Here is a 20,979-nt window from a genome sequence, read left to right on the forward strand (position 1 = left end):
TCATCATGGCAGTCCTCTGGTTTAGGTAGTGCTATTCGAATTTTATTTTATTTTATTTTATTTTTAAATATATTTTATTGATTTTTTACAGAGAGGAAGGGAGAGGGATAGAGAGTTAGAAACATCGATGAGAGAGAAACATCAATCAGCTGCCTCCTGCACACCTCCTACTGGGGATGTGCCCGCAACCAAGGTACATGCCCTTGACCGGAATCGAACCTGGGACCTTTCAGTCCGCAGGCCGATGCTCTATCCACTGAGCCAAACCGGTTAGGGCAATTCGAATTTTAAAGATGAAAAAAGTGAGGCTGAGAGAGATGGTGACATGTCACTCAGGGTCACACAGCTGGCAGGTGGCAGAGTCGGGACTCGAACTCAGATCCACCAGATTTCAAAGCCTGTATTTTTTAAAACGATGCTATCCTGACAAGCTCAGTGTCATGTACATTTGAAACTGTTGACACGCTGGATAAAGTATCAAATTACCAAGGTGATATTGCATTATTTTTCCTCTCCATCAACTGAAAATGACAGTTATAAACATGTCTTTCCACTGGCCCCTGCTGGCCTGGCCCTTTGTAATCATCCAGCATCCCTCTGAGTCCCTGGCATTCCCAGCAGAGTGAGGCACTGAGCCAGGACGAGGAGCCAGGGCTGAGAGAGCCACTTAATAATTCCACGCAGACGGTTACTTCAGCCAGTTATTGCACTTGAAGCATTATCACCTCCACTAATGCAAGCAGGCAGGGTTCTGGGCACTGGAGTATCAGGGAAGGCTTTGTCATCTAGGATTACAGGTTTGTATTACTCACACATTCTTGGAAACAACATTTATTCATTTTTGAATGATATAACCTGTGCCCAATATAGATGTTGGAGAATTAAAAAAAATAAACTAAAAAGGAAAAGATTTCCCCCAAATCTCAACTCTTAGAAACAATCACTGTTGATATTTTTGTGTATTTACTCCTCGTCTTTTTATTTTCCATGCATTAAAAAATAATTTATTTTTTCCTGATTATAAAAGTAATACATACACCTTGTAGGGACATTGGAGAATTCAGATAAAACATTTTTTTATCTCAACCTTCCTAAGTAGTCACTACCAACAGTTTGGTGTATGTCATGTCAGTGTTTCTTTTATTGAATATGTATGCATATGTAGACATATAACGAGTTTGGGAATACAGCATTTTTGTTGTTCTTGTTAATCCTCATCTGAGGATATTTTTTTAAAATATATTTTATTGATTTTTTACAGAGAGGAAGGGAGAGAGATAGAGAGTTAGAAACATCGATGAGAGAGAAACATCGATCAGCTGCCTCCTGCACATCTCCCACTGGGGATGTGCCGGCAACCCAGGTACACGCCCCTGACCAGAATCGAACCTGGGACCCCTCAGTCCGCAGGCCGACGCTCTATCCGCTGAGCCAAACCAGCTTCGGCTGAGGATATTTTTTCCATTGATTTTTAGAGACAGTGGAAGGGAGGAAGAGAGACAGAGAGAGAGAAACATCGATGTGAGAGAGACACATTGATTGGTTGCCTCCCCCACGTGCCCCGATCGGGCCGAGTCTGCAACCGAGGTACATGCCCTTGACGGAATCGAACCCAGGACCCTTCAGTTCTCAGGCCTGTGCTCTGTCCACTGAGCCAAACCACCTAGGGTGAGATCACAGCACTTTTATTTAATTTTTACCATTGTTCTATGAAGTAATTAATATGACTAAGGTTACAGTGTACACTTGGTCTTAACCAAAAGTGCTGACCAGACCACTTGGAAAGTGTGGGACTTTGGGCAAATAACTTAATCTTTTGCACCTCAGATTCATCCTTTGTAAAACAAAGCCAACCACACCGTATCTGTTTCACAGAGTTATTGGGAAATGTTACTAATTTTTATTAATTAAGCTTCTGATTTTACTTAGTACCTTTAATGCTGCCATGCTTTGTTAGTAAGATAAACCCCTGGGTTTCTGAGCAGTAAGACCTATGTTTCAAGCACCTTTTTACACCTGTGTGCCAAATATTTTTATGGGTCTCTCAAGTTCATGCGAACACATACCGATTAGACACAGGTACTTGCACACGAGACTGTCCCATTTCATATTCAAACTAGACACACAGATGGAAAAGACAGAGGTTCTCATACACACACACACAAAACGCACTCAGCCAAGCACAGAGCCCACAGATCCAGGTCCACAATCACGCTTCTGCACACTCCCCACAAAGATGGATCCATCACCCACAGATAGAGACGCGCTCACAAATCCCACTCAAAACCTAGCAGCCTGCTGACATATCAGCAGCTACACGCAGTGCCAGCCCCATGCAAAACATCGCCATGGGCTCCAGTAGGGGCAGGGGCCCTGTTCTGGGTTGGTTCTATTTTAGTTGTTTTTGTTGTTCTCCTTAGAGTTATCATCTCCCCCTTTCCTCTCTACCCAGCCCCCCAGGCCTCCATGGCGCATGCGCCCTGCATCCCTTCCCCTCCTGGGTACCAGTCAGCGTTCCCAGGCCCTCGCGGCCGGCGGAAGAGATGGATCAGCGTCACGAGCGCCCGGCCCCTTAAAACGCTGCTGGCTGGAGCCGCCTCCCTCCCAGCAGCCCGCGGCAGGGATGGAGTAAGGGGAGACCCATCGACCTGCCCACGGGGATAAGCGATGGAACTAAAGCAGTCCTTATCTATCCATCTGGAAGCTGAGAAGCCTCTGAGGCGCTATGGAGCGGTGGAGGAGACGGCGTGGAAAGCGGAGGGACTGGGGAGAAGTGAGTACTTCCGACGAAGGAGGGTGCATCTGGGGATCCGCGCCCTGTAGCCAGGGGTCTCGGGACGCAGGCACCGTAGGGAGCGGACCCGGGGAAGCGCCCCCGCAGCGGGGCTTTCAGCGCAGGGAGGGATGCGCCGCTCTGCTACACGCTCTCCCAGGAACAAAAGGGGACTCTCTGGGCTGGGCTGCACCTGGAGGCAGCCGGCAGAGAGCCTGGGGTGGACTCGGGAGCCCCGGATCTGTAAGCTCTCAGCTCGTCCTAGAAAGTAGGGTCTTTCCCACAGCTGAGCGTGGAGAGTCCGTTCTCCGCCCGGGGTGCGCTATCCGCCCGGGGTGCGCTAGGACGCTGGGGCCGTTGGTCCGTCCTGGAAAGCGCCCACGTCCCTGGAGAGGGGGGAGTGTCCTCTGGGTTTCCTCGGTGCCTTTCTCCCGGCACGAGGTTCAGGGCACACCTGGAATGCCCAGCGTTCCTTCCCCGCCTTCTCCTGGGTTCCGGGTGCGAAGAAAGGGGCTAGACTAGAGGGAGGTTAACCCTGTGCACACTCTCTCCTTCCTTCCTCGACTCAAAGTCTTCGCTTTGGGCACAATCCTAGAAGGTAGCTCAGAAACCGACTTACTGTGTTTGCTCGGTCTCTCCACGGTATTTAGGGGTCAACAACATTTCCAAATAAAACAAGGATTTTTGCTTTTAATTAATAGGATGCAATAGTTGAATGAAACTCCTGCCCTCAAAGTATAGAGGCAGCCGCAGGGACCCCGGGGTCACCAGCCCTCCCTGCAAACCCAGGGCGCTTTCTCTGCCCCTGCCCTTGCCTTGCCTGCTCTAGACCATGCCTGCTGCTGGGCGGGGAAAGGCCCTCTCCTCCTCCTCCAGGACCCTCAGCTTCCTGCCTTCGCAGTGAGTGACCCTGCTCAGCACCAATCTCAGAGCTACGTTGGACCCAACTATTGTGAATGTGCTCTTTTCCAGCCTTCACCCTGTAGAAGCGTGTGTGTGTGTGTGTGTGTGTGTGTGTGTGCTTTCTTCATGCCTGTAATGACAAATTCAGAAAATCTTCCTGGAATGGCTCAGTTGTATTCTGGTTCTTGTGGGTTCAAGTTGAAATAACAATCAATTGTCTTAGTTTTGCACCTGGAATACATAGTGCTCCCAACCTCCTTTTAAAATATTGGTCTTTCCTCCTGTTTCATTCTTTCAAACGCCTTTGGCTTTGGTACTTTGGCATAACAAGGCCGAGGGTCTCTGCCTCCTGCAAGTTTAAAAATAATACCCACAATGGTGTCTTTTAGTGGTGGATTGCCATGCTCCTGTGGAAGAACTTTAAATGCACCATCTCATTCTATCTCCACCACAACCTCCCGAGGTGGCTCCCTTCTTTAGATGGGAAAACTAGAGCTTGCTAGGTGATGTGACTTAAGTGGCAGAGCCAGGGTTTGAACCCGAGTTTGGACCCTGTGACCCCTTTCTGCTTTTAACGTGAAGGTTTAGTACTTGCATGTTTTCAGGAAGCTTTCTAAATCTGTTGAGAGTTCCAGAACACATTCAGTCATGTTATAAGTATATGGCAGCCCTGTTGGTCTCTGGAGTTCACGGTGGCCTTGAAAGAATGTGCAGCCTGGCTGGTGTGGCTCAGTGGTTGAGTGTCGACCTATGAACCGGTTTGATTCCCATTCAAGGCACATGCCGGAGTTTTGGGCTCAATCCCCAATAGGGGGCGTGCAGGAGGCAGCTAATCAATGATTCTCATCACTGATCTCTCTCTCTCTCTCTCTCTCTCTCTCTCTCTCTCTCTCTCTCCCTCCTCTCTGAAATCAACAATAGTAATAAAAAAGAATGTGCAGAATAGGAGCTATATTCAAATAAGCCCTGGGTTTGAATGCTGGCTCTGTCCCTTGCTGGCTATGTGATGACTTTGACACATTTCTAAGCCTCACTCTGCCTTCGTTCTCTGAAATGGAAATAATAAGTTACCTACCTTATAGCTTGATTGTGAATATTCAATAAGATAAGGTATGCAGAGCTCAAGGTAAGTGCTCAATACATATTGGCTACTTTGATTATTTCATTACTTCATCTATAGAAGGAACTTGCTTTTATCCTTTTGCGAGGAATTACACAAAGCAACACCCTGGACCAAAACTCCAACGCTGGTCAGTGTCCTAATAGTTCCCTAATAAATCCCTCTTTAATATTCTCACCATTATATTAGGAAAATTTTCAAGCATATAGAAAAATTGCTGTGCATATCCAATGTATAGCATTTGAGCTCCTGACATTTTTGTGCTTCCATGTCTTAGGCTGCCAGTTGTTAAAAAGCCTGGCAGAAAGGCTTTCTTATCTTCTCGGTTCCAAACCATGGAAGACTCTGACTCTTGCAAGATCACAGTGTCTGATCCATTTTTGCGTTGATCCCCAAATCTGCTTTTTTTTCTTGTTGTTTATTCAGACTTGAAATCTTCTTAAAGCTCTGACCTAGAGTCCCACTTTTAAATTTAAGTCTGGGATTATTACCTTGAGCATGTTTTGATCTCTAAACTCTTGCCTACAGCTTGGCATTGTTTGATTGAAGTGGCTTAATTAGAATTCCCTCTCCATTCCCAGGGGATCAATGGATCCATCCCATAACTTCTGAGGCCTCCATTTATTTATTAATGAAGTGTGAAAATTAGTACTATTGACTTTCTGGCATAACAATTGTCAAATCAACGTTGCAATGCATGAAATGCTGGAGAAAAAGAGAGGCCCATTAAAAAGAAGACAGGCTCAATTTAACTTCTACCCATATTTAATTAATTTATGTTGAACACTGAGTTTGTGTTACTTAAAAATAATTGAAAAGGGTGAAAATAGTCTAGAACTGGTAATTTTTAGTTAAGGTTGTATTAACTGCTATCTTTAATGTTAACTATAGTTTTTAGAATAGAAAAAAAGCATGTTAGAGTGGCAAAGAATGGGTGTTTTGAAATCAGGCAAAATGGCTTCAAATCAGCTCTAACACTTTGTTGCCTTGTCATCCTGGGAAAATTGCTGAGCCTCTCTGTGCATCAGTTACCTCCTCTGTAAAATGGAAATATGTTGGTTCGAAACCTTGGGAGCTTTTTGGGTGAAATCTGAAACTGGCCCCAGCATATGAGGGCAAGGAGAGGCTGAAGACAAAAGCAGACCACTCCAGATTGGTAGGTGCCAGGGATAATAAGCCAGACAAATTACCTACAAGTCTTGGTTGCCACAAGACTAGTAGATCTTTGCACCCCAAACCAGAATCTTAAAGTTTATATAGCAGCCTTAATGGGGTTCAGTCACATATGTTGTCCAAATGGTCCCAACAACATCTTATTCTTTCAAGGCTACATCCTTGGAATAGCTTCCACTATGGGAATAATGGGCAGAGTACACATTCCAAGGACAGGGGAGGGCATGAGGAGCCTCCAGATGCCCCTATCCAGCTCAAAGGTCTATAGGCAGTGACCTCTCAATGACCCTTTCCAATAGGATACTACTAATAATGATCACTTTGGGCTATTGGGAGGAGTAAATAAGATCTATAATAATCTATAATAATAAAAGCATAATATGCTAATTAGACCAGACATCTTCTGGACGTCCTTCCAGACGAAACAGGGGCTGCAAGGGAAGCCCGGGTCCTGGATGCCAGAGGAAAGCCGGTGCCGGCAGCCGGGGGAAGGAAAGCCTACTCTTGCATGAATTTCGTGCATCGGGCCTCTAGTAATGTATATAATGCATTTAGCACAGTGCCTCGCACACTGTAAGCACTCAATCAATGCTGACTGGTTGTTAAAACGGGACATAAGTGGATAGTGCCCAATAACATTGGAAAAGATTATTCCAAGCTTCCTAGTCAGTTTTCCTTGCATTCATTTTTTTTTGGTAAAATCCAGGTAATGATTGTGTATATACCATCTTCCTCCTCATGGGAATGCGTGGGAAATGGCTTTTGAACCCTTGAAAACCACCTGGTATTTTCTCATTTGAGAAAGATATCTAAGCAATTTCTCCCGTCTGCCTTTGACCGAATTTTCCTGCTAGCAGTGATTTTTTTTATTCAGTTGGAAAATGTATAGTGACATTTCAGTGTAGTTATATATATAAAAATATTGCTTTCAACCAACTGTAATTGATTGAGGGAGACACAAAGACAGGATGCCTTTTGATAAAGCACAGAGCTTTTTAGAAGCACAGTTGGTTGGTTGTGGCCATTTCTTGATAGATTTAAATGTGCCTTAAAGGATGATTTTGGACAGGAGAAGTTGGGGGAGGACATTCCATGAGAGGTCACAGCATTGGCAAAAGCAGAAAGGTAAAAAAAATGCACTGGGTGTAGGAGATTGGAATAAAGTGGAAAGCTCAAACAGCAATCTTACTATGAGCCCAGGAGAGAGAACTATTATTTAAAAGTCCATGGTTGTGTCCTGATTTGCAAGCAGATCATTAAATTGGCCAATGCTTCAGGTTTAATAAACAGAGTGGATATGAATTACTGGCAATCTATATAATAGATTTTGGGGGAAGGTTTTATGTTGCTTTCATCTGTTTTGTTAAACATGCTAATTTTATTATTTCAATTTTATTTCATTTTGGCATTATTTTCTTTTTTCTTATTACCCAAGTAGTACATGCAGTTTATGGAAAAATTCACATTCATCTGAAATATAAAAATAAAAACTGAAAATGACTGTAGTCTGCTCCCCAATCCTCATTTATTCATCCGGTAAATGGTATTGAGTGCCAGGCAGTGTTCTAGGGGCTGAAGATACAGTGTGGAGCAAGATAGACAAGGTTCCTGTCCCCAGGGAGCTTCTTCCCCTCAGGGGAAAGTAGGACCTGGGTTGGGAGTGAAGGTGTCAGGTAATCCATAAGCAAACAAATAATGTAGTTTAGCTAATAACTGTTACATAGAAATTAATAAGGGGTGGGTATCACCTATCCAGTGGTCAGGAAATGCTTCTTTAAGGAGGTGACATTTTGCCAAGTAAATGTCAGGGATCCAGGCAGCAAATACAAAGGCCCTTGATGTGTCACAGGAAGAGACAGGTGGCCAGGGTGGCTAGAACTAGGGGAGAGAGTGGAGATGAATCAAAGAAGAGCCATACAAGGTAGGGCCTTGTAGGTTGTGGTTTTAAAAAAGTATGCATCTTGCCCGGCCAGCGTGGCTCAGTGGTTGAGCATCAAACTATGAACCAGGAGGTCATGGTTCGATTCCCTGTTGGGGCACAAGCCCAGGTTGTAGGCTCGATCCCCAGTGTGAGGCATGTAGGAGGCAGCTGATCAGTGATTCTCTCTCATCACTGAGGTTTCTATCTCTCCCTCTCCCTCTGCCTTCCTCTCTGAAATCAATAAAAATATATATATTTTTTAAAACTATGCATTTTAGCCCTAGCAGGTTTGGCTCAGTAGATAGAGCGTTGGCCTGTGGACCAAAGGGTCCCAGGTTTGATTTTGGTCAAGGGCACAGTACTTTGGTTGCAGGCTTCTCCCCGGCCCCGGCCCTGCTCAGGGCTCATGCAGGAGGCAACCAATCGAAGTGTTTCTCTCTGTCTTTCCCTCTCTTTTCCACTGTCCCTAAAAATCAATGGAAAAATATCCTGTGGTGAGGATTAACAACGAAAAATTATGCATGTTGACGATGGTTAAGCTTGAGACTCACATGAGCTGTTTTTGCTTTAAAAGGTCACGTGGGCTACTGGATGGAGAATAAAGCATAGGGAGCAAGTGGTGATCAATATACTTAGCCTTCTCTGCAGTCCCTGGTTCCTTTCTAACCAATCCCATTTTGGATAAGTCATAGGCATTTCCTTGAGTGTGAAAGGTGTGATAAGGGTAAAGGCAGCGTGGGCTGTCTTCTGGGAGACTGAGCATTGGGTTAAGACTTAAGAGATGTATAGTCTCTGCACTGGGCCTGGGTGGACAATTGAGTGTCTAACATTGCAGGAACTATAATAGCAGGAATGTGAAGAGTATGAATATAATAGTGTCTAGTATATCGTTTGAACAAACCCTATTATTTACTTTTCTCCATGTTTGTTCACAACTTTAAGTTTCATTTTTGCAAGCATTTCCTTCTTATGTGTTAATTTGAAGGAAAAATCCATTGTGCCTGCTCTTGGTCTCTGATTAATTATTAAACACTTATTAATAATAATAGAAGTTAATGAGTTTTATGTAAGAGCTTGAACTTATTAAGTTCTCAAGTCTATTAGGTCAACAGACTTCTTATCCTTTTTACATTTGGGGAAACTGAGGCCCAGAGAGGTGAAGAAGCTTGCCAAAGGTCACAAAGGTCGTAAGTGACAGAGCTGGAGCCTGATCCTAGCCCTCTCTGACTCTAAATGTTCCTAGCCAATGTCCGTTATTCCCGGCACAGTGCTAGATGCCGCAGAGATTAGAGATGAAATAAGACACAGCCCCACTCTTAAGGAGCTTACATATTTGGGGAGTGTGGGGACACAGATATAGCGAACACCACAATTTACAATACCAGTAATATGAAACAAACACTAAATGAAGGTACAAGTGGGAAATGAGAAAAAGAGATTGGCTCTCTCTGGGGGGCTCCAGTGTGCCAGCAAAGAAGAGTGATTGCATTGTCCTGTGGGCTAAGCAGGGTTTCAATAGGTGAGGAGAGGGGAGGAGGGCATTTCAGGTAAGCTGCCGGCCCCAGGTGGGAAGATGACGATCCTGAAGGCCAGGTCCATGTACTAGCATTTTGTTCCTGTTTATGTCTCCTTAGCTTTTCATCAGGGAACTAGGGGTCTGTCTGGTTCACCACTGTGAACACCTATTACTTGGGTGAACCTGCAGTTTTAGTGCTGCCTTTCAGAACATCACTCAGAAAGGTCCCCCAAGGATGCTTACCCTGTAGTCCATTCATTCCTTCAATATTCACTCATCCAACATGCTTGAGCCCCTACTATGTGCTAGCCTCAGAAGTACAGAGAAGAAGACCCATACCCCACCCTTAAGGAGTCTCTGTACCAATCCTCTTTCTGCTGCTTGCCGCTGCCCATTGCTCCCCTGGTTGCAAGTCTCATGGGGTCCCTTAGAGTTTAGGAGATTTGTGCCTGTGGGGGAAGAAGTGACAGAAGCTCCCCCAAGGGTGAAGGGAATGGCCCAGGAGTGCTCCCCAGAGGGAGAGCCTGAGCTGGGTCCTTGGTCTTGAGGGTTTTATCTCTCTTGCAGGCAGGAATCCTAGGAGAAGTTTTCAGCAGAATATTCATCAGTTTCCCAGGTCTTCTCTTTCAGGGTCGTGGTCTCTACTGATTGGTCAGCACCAGGGCAGGGGGTAATTTATTAGTCATAGCAGCTTGTCCTGGCATCACCCCCCTGGTTTTGCTGCTTTTCTGGGCCTGGAGCTGAAATATAAGTGAGGCCTAGATATTATCTCTAGGGAGGTGCATTCTGTATCTGGATATAAATTGCTCGTCCAGTTTATTCAGCTGCCTCAGTTTCCCCATTCTACTTGCCAATGAATTTTCCTAGTTTCTTACTCTCCTAACTCAACAACACCAAAGCAGGAGGTGAGTGCATTTCGGAGCCCAGGGTAAGTTCATAGGAGGCTGGATAAAAGAAGGCTCAACTCCCCATTTCCTGCAGGGACCAGATTCCTAGAATAGAGTCAGACTTGTTAATAATTATTTTTAAGTTAAATATCTCTATAAACAGGGACCACTAAAGTAGCAAAAACAACAATTCTAAAGGCAGTAGAAGAGAATGATTATAAGAAGTAACATGCAGTGAGCACCGCCTGAGTGCCTGATCTGTGCATGTGTCACATACTGGTATGTGTCCTCGAATTTACTCCTTACAAAACACCCTATGATGTAATGTGAAATGGAGTCATTTATTGCTCTAGTTTACAGATGAGGGAACTGAGGCTCAGACAGGGTAAGTCAATGTTACACTGCAAATAAGTGGTAGGGCCAGAACTTGAACCCAGCATAGATGTCTTAATCCTTCCTTTTAAAAAAAATTTTAAATTTTAATCCTTATCAGAGACTATTTTTCCACTGATTTTTAGAGAGAGTGGGAGAGAGAGGGAAAGAGAGAGAAATATCGATGTGAGAGAAACACATCGATTGGTTGCCTCCTGCATGTGCTCCAACTAGGGCCCGGGCCAGGGAGGAGCCTGCAACTGAGGGTAAGTACCCTTGACCAGAATCGAACTCAGGACCCTTTGGGCCCGCAGGCCGATGCTCTATCCACTGAGCCAAACCGGGTAGGGCAAGCCTTTCTTATTTTCTGGGATTCATTGAGACTGCCATTGATATAGACCAGTGGTTCTCAACCTGTGGGTCGCGACCCCTTTGGGGGTCGCATGACCCTTTCACAGGGGTCGCCTAAGACCATCGGAAAACACATATATAATTACATATTGTTTTTGTGATTAATCACTATGCTTTAATTATGTTCAATTTGTAACAATGAAATTGGTGTCACCACAACATGAGGAACTGTATTAAAGGGTCACGGCATTAGGAAGGTTGAGAACCACTGAATAGACAGATACAGTTAGACACTTTCCCATGTTTCTTAGTACTGATTCTGTTCTCTGGCTCATTTATTGCCTTTTCTGTTACAAACACGTCTCTTGTAAACTTGAGGACTAACATCTTACAACTTCAAAGCACCTTCAGGGTGACACTAGAGTGGGAGCTTGAAGACATTCACAGAAATGCAGCGGGAAGACCCTTTCTGTTTTGAAGAACACTTGTCGCTTCACAGGGAAAGGCCTCCGTTGGGTGATCAAGAAAGACTTTGTGGACAATAGAGGGCAGGATAGTTTTCCCAAATGGGGGCTGTACCTGCACTTGAACCCTGGCTTTACCATGTATTAGCTGTGTTACCTTGGCTGGTTCCTTAACCTCTCTGAATCCCATCCTTCTTATTTATAAAGTGGAGATAATCATAAGACCTGCCTCATAGGGTAATGAAGACGATTCAATGAGTTGTTGTGCAAAAGCCCTTGCACAGAGCCTGGTGCTCTCAGTAAATGGTGGTGATAGTGTTGTTGGTGATGTTGATAGAACAGAACATAAAGCGGGTAGTATTGAAACAACTGTAGAAAGGAAAACATGAAAGTTCAAATGGGTGCACCAGCCTCGAGAAAAACATGGAAGTGACAATGCATGTGTGTAGGTTGCCGGAGGCATGCATGAACTTGGCTGCATTGGAGGAGTGTGAGAAGTATAAGATTGGTTGAGCAGGGTCACTGGACTTGGCAGATTAAAAATGACAGGCTGTATGGAGCCATTGCAGGAGAATAGCATTTTTAGGACGACTTATCTGACAGGGTTTGCAGGCTGGGTAGAAAGGCAGGGGCCTGGTTGGAGGAGGGGTGGACGGTGGGGGGGTGGACGGGGGCGGGGGGAGGGGGGGTAAGACCAACCAGGTGGGTTTTGAAATCATCTGATCATGAGTTCACATGGGCTGGGTTCTAAATCAGTGGCAGTGGTTTGGGAAGAAAGAGCTAATCAGATATCTGGAAGGGATAAAACGTGTTTTATTACAGATAGGAAAGCCAGAGGGTCTTCTAAGTGCAGGCAATGTGCTGGGTGAGAAATAGCAGTTTTGTTAGCCTGGGGTCTTAGGAATTTAAATACAACAACATCAGTACTGCCCAATAAGGTTTAAAGAGTTACATAAAGGCCTTGGCCAAATACTAGTAGTTGGTTAGAGCGTTGTCCCCCAATTCGCCTAGGTTTCGAGTTCAATCCCTGGTCAGGGCACATACAAGAGCTAACTAACAATGCATAAATGAGTGGAATGACAAATCTATGTCTCTCTCTCTTTCTGTCTCCCTTCCTCTCTCTCTCTAAAATAAATCAATAAAAAAGAGGTGCAGGGATTATGGATTCGAGAGAAGTAATAGTAATGACTTCGTGCTTATATAGCACTCTCCACTTTATACTCCTATGTTTTCTAATTTACTCTTTACAAGAAAGGGCAAAGAGCAGGAGTTGTCATGCTCCTTTGGGAGTGGGAAAACAGGTTAAGGGCTCACCCCAGGGTAGGGGTAGAGCTGGTAAGGACTGAGCAAGGACACAACAGTCCAGGATGCACCAGACTAGGGCTGGCAGGGGTGTGTTTATATAAGTAACACACAAACAACAACTGCATTACAAGATGGTAACAGGTATGTCTGGATTCCCTAAAATCCCAATTAGAAAATGACCACCATGCATGACACTAATTATTGTGTTCCTTTTAAATTCACAAAGGGGTAAATCATTCATTCATCTACTCATCCATCCCTCTATCCATTCACTCATTCATTCAACACATATTTACTGATGCACCAGGTACTGTGCTTAGCTCTTGAGAGTACAGTAGCACTCTGAGTAGATGCATCTAGTCCATGCTTTCAGATGATTTAAGGTCTCCTGGTAAAAATAGAATTACCATAGGATCCAGCAACCCCACTTCTGGGTACACATGCAAAGGAAATGAAGAGACAGCTGCACGCCTGTGCTCATTGCAGCATTATTCACAATAGCCAGGCTACAGATAAGTGTCCACCAAGAGGTGAGTGGATAAAGATGTGGGTTGTATCTACAATGAAATATTATCAGCCACGAGAAAGATACGCCATTTGTCATTTGCAACAACATAGATGGACCTTGAGGGCATTACGCTAAGTGAGATAAGTCAGACAGAGAAAGACACGCACTGCATGGTTATCACTTTTATGTGCAACCCTCCCCCCAAAAAAACCAAACTCATAGAAACAGAGAGTAGGAAAGTGGTTGCCAGGGTCTGGAGGATTAGAGAAACAGGGAGAGGTTGGTTAAAAAAAAAAAGGTATAAACTATCAGTTACGAGATGAATAAGGTCTGAGGCTCTCATATAAAATGTGGGGACTATATAGTTGATAGTGCTGCATTGTGTAATTGAAATTTGCTAAGAGGGTAGAACTTAAATGTTCTCTCACACACAAAAGGTAAATATATGAGGTGATGAATGTGTTAATTAACCAGAAGGGGGTAAACCTTTCACAATACATATGTCAAATCACCACTGGGTGCACTTTAAATATCTTACCATTTTGTTTGTCAATTACACCACAATCAGGCTGGGAGGAAAGGTCTACTGGGAACAGCCCCTATTTCCAATGATGTAAAACCAAAGGAGAGGGGATGCCGTTCCTCCCAGCCCTTCAGAAACAGAATGCAGTCAGTTTGCTGACCCTAATGCCCTCTTAGCTACATGTTGTCCAGAGATTAATTTGTTTGTTTTGTTACAGGCATGTTTTTGCAGGCCCTTGAGAAGATGAGTCCTAATAGGGTCAAACCAAGCGTTATGGGCTAACCCCAGGGCAATGATTTGATCCTGTCTTCCTGCGAGAGCCATGACCGCAGAAACCCTGTGTCATATTCACTGCTAAATGCTGGATGCACGGTGTCTACCACACTGCCCAGCTCTTAGAAGCCTCTCATTCAATCAATCGTTGCGGAATGGGGCGGCCGTTAATACGCAAAGACGGAGGTGCAAATGACTTAATCGTGTTTTGTAAACCTTTGAAATCATCTAATTGAAAACTAAATGTGGTTAGTTGGAGTCTTGGTCTCAATCGCCCGCCCATCTCCTGGTTTGGATGGTTTGTTCCTGATGCTTAGTATTAGCATTCTTGCTTTGTGGGAAGGGCTGGAGAATTTCAGGTCAGATACAGAGCAAGGGGAACAGATGCCATTATTGCAAACTGGCGGTGCTCTGGGAATGCTGTGTAGGCTGGGCTAGTGCTTTCCCTGTACCGTATCTTTGATTCCTAGATGTCAGCAAAGGTGGGGCACACCATTCACAGCCAGTCACACCTTTCTGGGACAACAGAAACAAAACAACAGCATGGCCACATTAAATGTACTGGTCCATTAAAAGGCCTTTTAATTTCATGCAGAGAACAGAGTCATCTTAGACGCTGCTGGTGGAACTGTTGAGTGTTCCAGCCTTTTGGGAAAGCAATTAGATAACATCTATTAAAATTTAAAGTACTCATATGCTTTGACCCAGCAGTCTGACTCCTGGGACTATATCCAACAGAAATAAAAACACCAGCATACAAGGAAACGTGCAAAAATAAAAGAAAAATAAAAAACTGGACACAAAGTGAAGACCTATCAGTAGAAGAATGGTTGAATAAATTATTCTTAATCCATTGTGAAATGTTATGGAGCCATTAAAAAGGAATAAATTAGAATAATAACAGTTGTTTTCGAGGTATTACTGAGGGGGAAAATGAGATCCAGGAAAATGTATGTAACAGGATCTCATTTTTGTAAAAAAATTTTTTCTGTCTGTCTGTGTCCAGTACATATACAATAGATACATCTGCCTGTGTGTGTGTGTGTGTGTGTGTGTGTGTGTGTGTGTAAACCCAGGGGCAGAGAGATAAAAATCTCGTCCCATTAATCAATAGAAAAGGGATTTGAATCTAGGACAGTCTGGTTAAAAAGTCCATTTCCTTCCCTCCGTGGTTATTTGTAAGTTTCCAACTATATTAAATTTCATTGGTATTCCATATCTTTAATTTTTTTAAGTCCTCACCCGAGGATATGTTTATTGATTTTAGAGAGAGAGAAAGGAAGGGAAACATCGATGTGAGAGAGAAACATTGATCAGTTGCCTCCTGTATGCACCCTGACCAGGGATTGACCCACAACCTAGGTATGTGCCCTGACTGGGGAATGAAACCTGCAACCTTTTTGGTGTACGGGACGCCGCTCCAACCCACTGAGCCACCCGGCCAGCATGGTATCCCACATCTTTAAGAGGGAAAGGTATCTGAAATAGTTCATGGGCCCTATTTTAAAGATCTGGGTGGTCACAGTGCTGCCCATTCTCACCTAGACCTTCTCTCATTGTAGTTTCTACCTGCCAGCTCTCTCCTGGTGGTCCCCAGGGCTGAAGAACAGAACAATTCCCTCTCAATAATCCTGGTCTCAGAGATACATTTGGAAAATAGGCAACAATGAGCAAAGGAAGGGACAAGCCAGTTTTTCCATAACTCAATGTTTTTCTTCCTGTGTTTATACTCTTTGTCTTAGGCTGTTTGACCTAAGACTGGATGGCTTATAAACCACAGGAATTTCTTTCTCACAGTTCTGGGCCTGGGAATCCAGGATTAAGGTGCCAGCAGATTCAGTGTCTGGTGAAGGCTTCCTGGTTCATGGACCGTCTTGTAGCTGTGTCCTCAAGCTACAAGAAGGGGTGAGGGAGCCCTCTGGGATCTTTAATAAGGGCGCTAATCCCATTTATGAGGGCTCCACCCCCTGACCTAATCACCTCCCAAAGACCCCACCTCCTAGTACCATCACATTGGGGATTAGATTTTAATGTACCAATTTGGGGACAAGGAACATAAATGTTTAGTCTATAGCACCCTCCTCAGTCCAGGAAGGAATTAAGAGAGCTGAAAGCTGGAGATTTGCCTAGTCCCTATGCCAGGGGTGAAATGCTTTTAGTAGGTGGCTCTTAAAAGTGGCTATCATTTTGATAAGGAACCATCTTGGTTCCTTAAATTGTTTCCATCTTGGTTCCATTTGGTTCTTCCACACCCGGCAGGCCAGGTGAGACCACTCTACCCGCCCCCTGTTTGCTGTGCTGTGTTAACGCCAGAGACCTGCTACCCACCCCTCCAGGATCCATCCATCTTCATCTTGTCCAAACAGACATAGGGAGGGTGTCCCCAGAGCACATCTTGGTGATTACAACCAGTGCAAATGACATCGACATCCAGAATAGCAGCCGGCAGGGGCCCAGTGGCCTGGCTGGGTTCCAGAAGCTGAGAGGTCCACTTTCCTAGGGATCAGTTCCGCCTTACAGCAGCGCTTTATTTCTCATACTAGAGGCCCCATGCACAAAATTCGTGCAAGAGTAGGCCTCAGCCCTCGCAGCCCCGGCTTCGTCTGGAAGGTCGTCCGGAAGGTTCATCCGGATGGTCGTTCCGCTGTTCTGCCATTCGGTCAATTTGCATATTGTGCTTTTATTATTATAGATGCTTATCCAAAGCCAGGAGGAGGTTAACTTTAATATGTTTTTCTTCTCTACTGAGATTTTTTTTTTTAGGTAAAATTCATGACCATAAAATTAACCCTTTACCATTTTAAAGTGTGCAATTCAGTGGCATTTAGTACCTTCACAGTGTGCAACCATCACCTCTACCTAATTCCCAAATATTTCTTCATCCCAGAAGGAAACCACATACCCATTAAGTAGTCCCTCCCCATGCACCCCTTCCCCAGACCCTGGCAGCTACTGCCTTTGTCTCTATGGATTTACCCGTTCTAGATGTTTCATATAAATGAAATTATATAATATGTGACCTTTTGTGTCTGGCTGCTTTCACTTAGCCTAATGTTTTTGTGGTTCACCAATGTTGTAGCATGTATCAGTACTTCATCCCTTTTTTAAAAAATAGATTTTTATTAATTTCAGAGAGGAAGGGAGCGGGAGAAAGAGATAGAAACATCGATGAGAGATCAATCATTGATTGACTGCCTCCTGCACGCCCCCTACTGGGGTTCAAGCCCGTAATCCAGGCATGTGCACCTGAACAGAATTGAACCCAGGACCCTTCACCTATCCATGGAGCCAAACTGGCTAGAGCAGTACTTCATTCCTTTTAATGGCCAAATAATATTCCATTGATGAATATACCACATTTTGTTTTATTCATTTACTAGAGGCCCGGTGCACAAAAATTTGTGCACTCGGGGGGGAAGGGGGGGGGTCCCTCAGCCTGGCCTGTGCCCTCTCGCAGTCTGGGACCCCTCAGGAGATAACGACCTGCTGGCTTAGGCCTGCTCCTGGGTGGCAGAGGGCAGGCCCAATCCCTAGGTGCAGCCCCTGGTCGGGCTCAGAGCAGGGCTGATTGGGGAGTTGGGCCGTCGCCCCCTGTCATGCACAGAGCAGGGCGGATTGGGAGGTTGCGATGCCACCCTCAGTCACGCTCAGGGTAGGGCCGATTGGGGGGTTGGGGCACCGCCCCCTGTCACACTCAAGGCAGGGTCGATGGGGAGGTTGCGGCGCCACCCTCTGTCACGCACAGAGCAGGGCCAATCAGGGGGTTGGGGTGCTTCCCCCTGTCATGCACAGAGCAGGGCCCATCAGGGGGGTTGGGGCTCCGTACCCTGTCACGCACAGAGCAGGGCCAATCAGGGGGTTGGGGAGCTGCCCCCTGTCACGCACAGAGCAGGGCCCATCAGGGGGGTTGGGGCTCCGTACCCTGTCACGCACAGAGCAGGGCCAATCAGGGGGTTGGGTGCTGCCCCCTGTCACGCACAGAGCAGGGCCGATCAGGGGGTTGGGTGCTGCCCCCTGTCATGCACAGAGCAGGGCCCATCAGGGGGTTGAGGAGCTCCCCCCGTCACGCACAGAGCAGAGCCCATCAGGGGGTTGGGGCGCCGCCACTGTCACACTCAGGGCAGGGCCGATGGGGAGGTTATGGCTCTACCCCATCACACACAGACCAGGGCCCGTGGGGGGGGAGGGGTTGGGGCGCCGCCCTCTATCACCCACAGAGCAGGGCCGATCAGGGGGTTGGGGTGCCACCACTCTCACACTCAGGGTGGGGCCGATGGGGAGGTTATGGCTCTACCTTGTCACACACAGAGCAGGGCCTGTGGGGGTAGGGGGGGTTGGGGTGCCGCACCCTGTCACACACAGAGCAGGGCGGATAGGGAGGTTGTGGCCCCGTCCCCTGTCACACACAGAGCCGCAGGGCGATCAGGGGGTTTGGGCACTGCCCCCTGTCACGCTGATCCCGGTGCTGGAAGGCCTCGCGGCTCCACTGATCCCGGTGCTGGGAGGCATATTACCCTTTTACTATATAGGATAGAGGCCTGGGGGCCGGCTGGTTTGCCCTGAAGGGTGTCCTGGATCAGGGTGGGGGTCCCCACTGGGTTGCCTGGCCAGCCTGGATGAGGGGATGATGACTGTTTGCAGCTGGTCACACACCCTTCAGGGTGGGGGTCCCCACTGGGGTGCCTGGCCAGTCTGGGTGAGGGGCTGAGGGCTGCTTTCAGGCTGGCGATGGACTGAAGCTCCCAACCGCTCCTTTTTTTCTTTTTTTTTCTTTTTATTCTGGGCCAGCTTTAGCTCTGGCTCTAGCTCTGAGGCTTCTGCTGCTGAAAGCTGGTATCTGGTTTGTTTGGGTTCTATAATCGAAACAATGTATAACTCCAGCTCTGAGATCCCGGCCGGCTGAAAGCAGGTTTCTGGGGTTTTGTTTAGCTTCTATATTTGTTACAATGTTCCAAACTGCAAGTTCAGAGGCCGGCAGCGGCAGGCGGGGAACGTTGGAGTCCTCTGTCACTGAAGCAAGCAAGCCTCATGTTCGCTTCCAGCTGCCTGGCTGCCGGCTGCCATCTTGACTGGCAGTTAATTTGCTTATCACCCTGATTAGCCAGTGGGAAGGGTAGCGGTCGTACGCTAAGTACCATGTTTCTCTTTTATTAGATTTGATCAGTTAATGGACATTTGAGTTGTTTCTACCCTTTGGCTATTACGAATAGTGCTGCTATAAACATTGGCGAACACATATTTGTTTGAGTGTCCATTTTTAATTCTTTTGGGTTTATACCTAGGAGTGGAATTTCTAGGCCATGTGGTAATTTTATGTTTGACTTTTTGAGAACAATACAGAGAGTTTTGACTTTCACAATCTCTGGCAATGTCGCTCAGCTCTAATTCTTTTCTTTATTCTGTCTTCCCTTGGAAGTTTATAATTTCAGGTAGATAGACAGTTTCCGAAGGTGGTATTTTGTGGTAATTGAATACATGAATTCCTTTTAAAAAATATATTTTATTGATTTTTTTACAGAGAGGAAGGGAGAGGGATAGAGAGTTAGAAACATCGATGAGAGAGAAACATTGATCAGCTGCCTCCTGCACACTCCCCACTGGGGATGTGCCCACAACCAAGGTACATGCCCTTGACCGGAATCGAACCTGGGACCCTTGAGTCCGCAGGCCAACGCTCTATCCACTGAGCCAAACCGGTTAGGGCTGAATACATGAATTCTTAACTAGGGGTCAGACTGCTTGGGTTCAAAGCTCACCTCTCCCACTAACTGGTTGATTTTAGGCTATTATGTGATCTCTCTGGGCCTTCATTTACTCTTCTGTAGGGCATATTGAGGAGTAAGTGTGATAAGGTATATGTAATGCTTAGCACAGTACAGTAAACACATAAGGAGATGTTAGCAATGCCAATGGCTATAAATAGCTGTGTTAGTCTGCTTGGCCAGCCATATCAGAATACCATAGCCTGGGTGACTCAAACAACAGGAGTTTATTTCTCACAGTTTTGGAGGCTGGCAGTGCAAGATCAAGGTACTGGTGAGGGAGGTTTTATTCTAAGCCTTTTCTCTTGGCTTGTAGGAGGCTGCCTTCTCACGGTGTGCTCACATGACCTCTTGTGTGAGAACATGATGGAAGAGAGGGAAAGAGGGAGGGAAGGAGAGAGAGAGAGAGAGAGCGCGTGCGCGCGAGAGAGAGCTCTCTGATGTTTCTTCTTATAAGGACTCTAATCCTGTCCTGTTGACCTCAGTTAACCTTAATTGCCTCCTTATAGGTCCTATCTCCAAGTAGAGCAGTGGTTCTCAACCTTGGCTGCACATTAGAATCACCTGAGAATCTTTTTAAAATCCTGATTTCTGGGCCTCATCCTCTGGAAATTCTGTTTCTTTGTTATGGGATGGGGCCACAACATTAGTTGGAGTCCGTCTCAACTTGGCACTATTGGCATTGACATTTTGGGCTGGGTAATTCTGTGTTGTGGGGGTCTGTCCTTTGCATTATAGGATGTTTAGCAGCACCTACCAACCAGATGCCAATAGCACCACCACACCCCCCTGCTCCTGCCCAGTTCCAGACATTGCTGAATGTCCCGTAGAGGGGCAAAATTGTCCTCAATTGAGAACCACTAATCAGATCAAATCTTATTTTGATACAGATACTCTAATTTTATGATGCAGACAAGTCCAAAGAATTTTCCTATTTTGTCTCTTTATCTTGGTCCCTAGGTTTCTGCCCTCTTTTTATCTAGATCTCTGTTTTCTGTGTACACACACACACACACACACACACACACACACACACACACCACTGTGTTGGATGTGCTTAGGGTTAAGCCAAGAGAGACATGATTATGAGTTTCCTGAAGCATAAAGAAATCGCCCCATGCAAAATGG

At 45.8% G+C, this 20,979-nt stretch overlaps 1 protein-coding gene across 1 annotated transcript in view; it reads left to right on the forward strand.

Moving 5' to 3' along the window:
- Window positions 1-2,481: 2,481 nt before the first annotated feature.
- Window positions 2,482-20,979, forward strand: part of CUNH16orf45 (chromosome unknown C16orf45 homolog) — a 92,440-nt gene continuing 73,942 nt past the window's right edge. Inside the window, exon 1 of the mRNA XM_006101657.3 lies at window positions 2,482-2,773. Within this exon, the coding sequence (XP_006101719.1) occupies window positions 2,668-2,773 (106 nt within the window). The 5' untranslated portion in view covers window positions 2,482-2,667. The remainder of the gene's footprint in view (window positions 2,774-20,979) is intronic.

This window comes from Myotis lucifugus, unplaced genomic scaffold (genome assembly GCF_000147115.1).
Source record: "Myotis lucifugus unplaced genomic scaffold, Myoluc2.0 scaffold_376, whole genome shotgun sequence".
In the NCBI taxonomy this organism is placed as follows: domain Eukaryota; kingdom Metazoa; phylum Chordata; class Mammalia; order Chiroptera; family Vespertilionidae; genus Myotis; species Myotis lucifugus.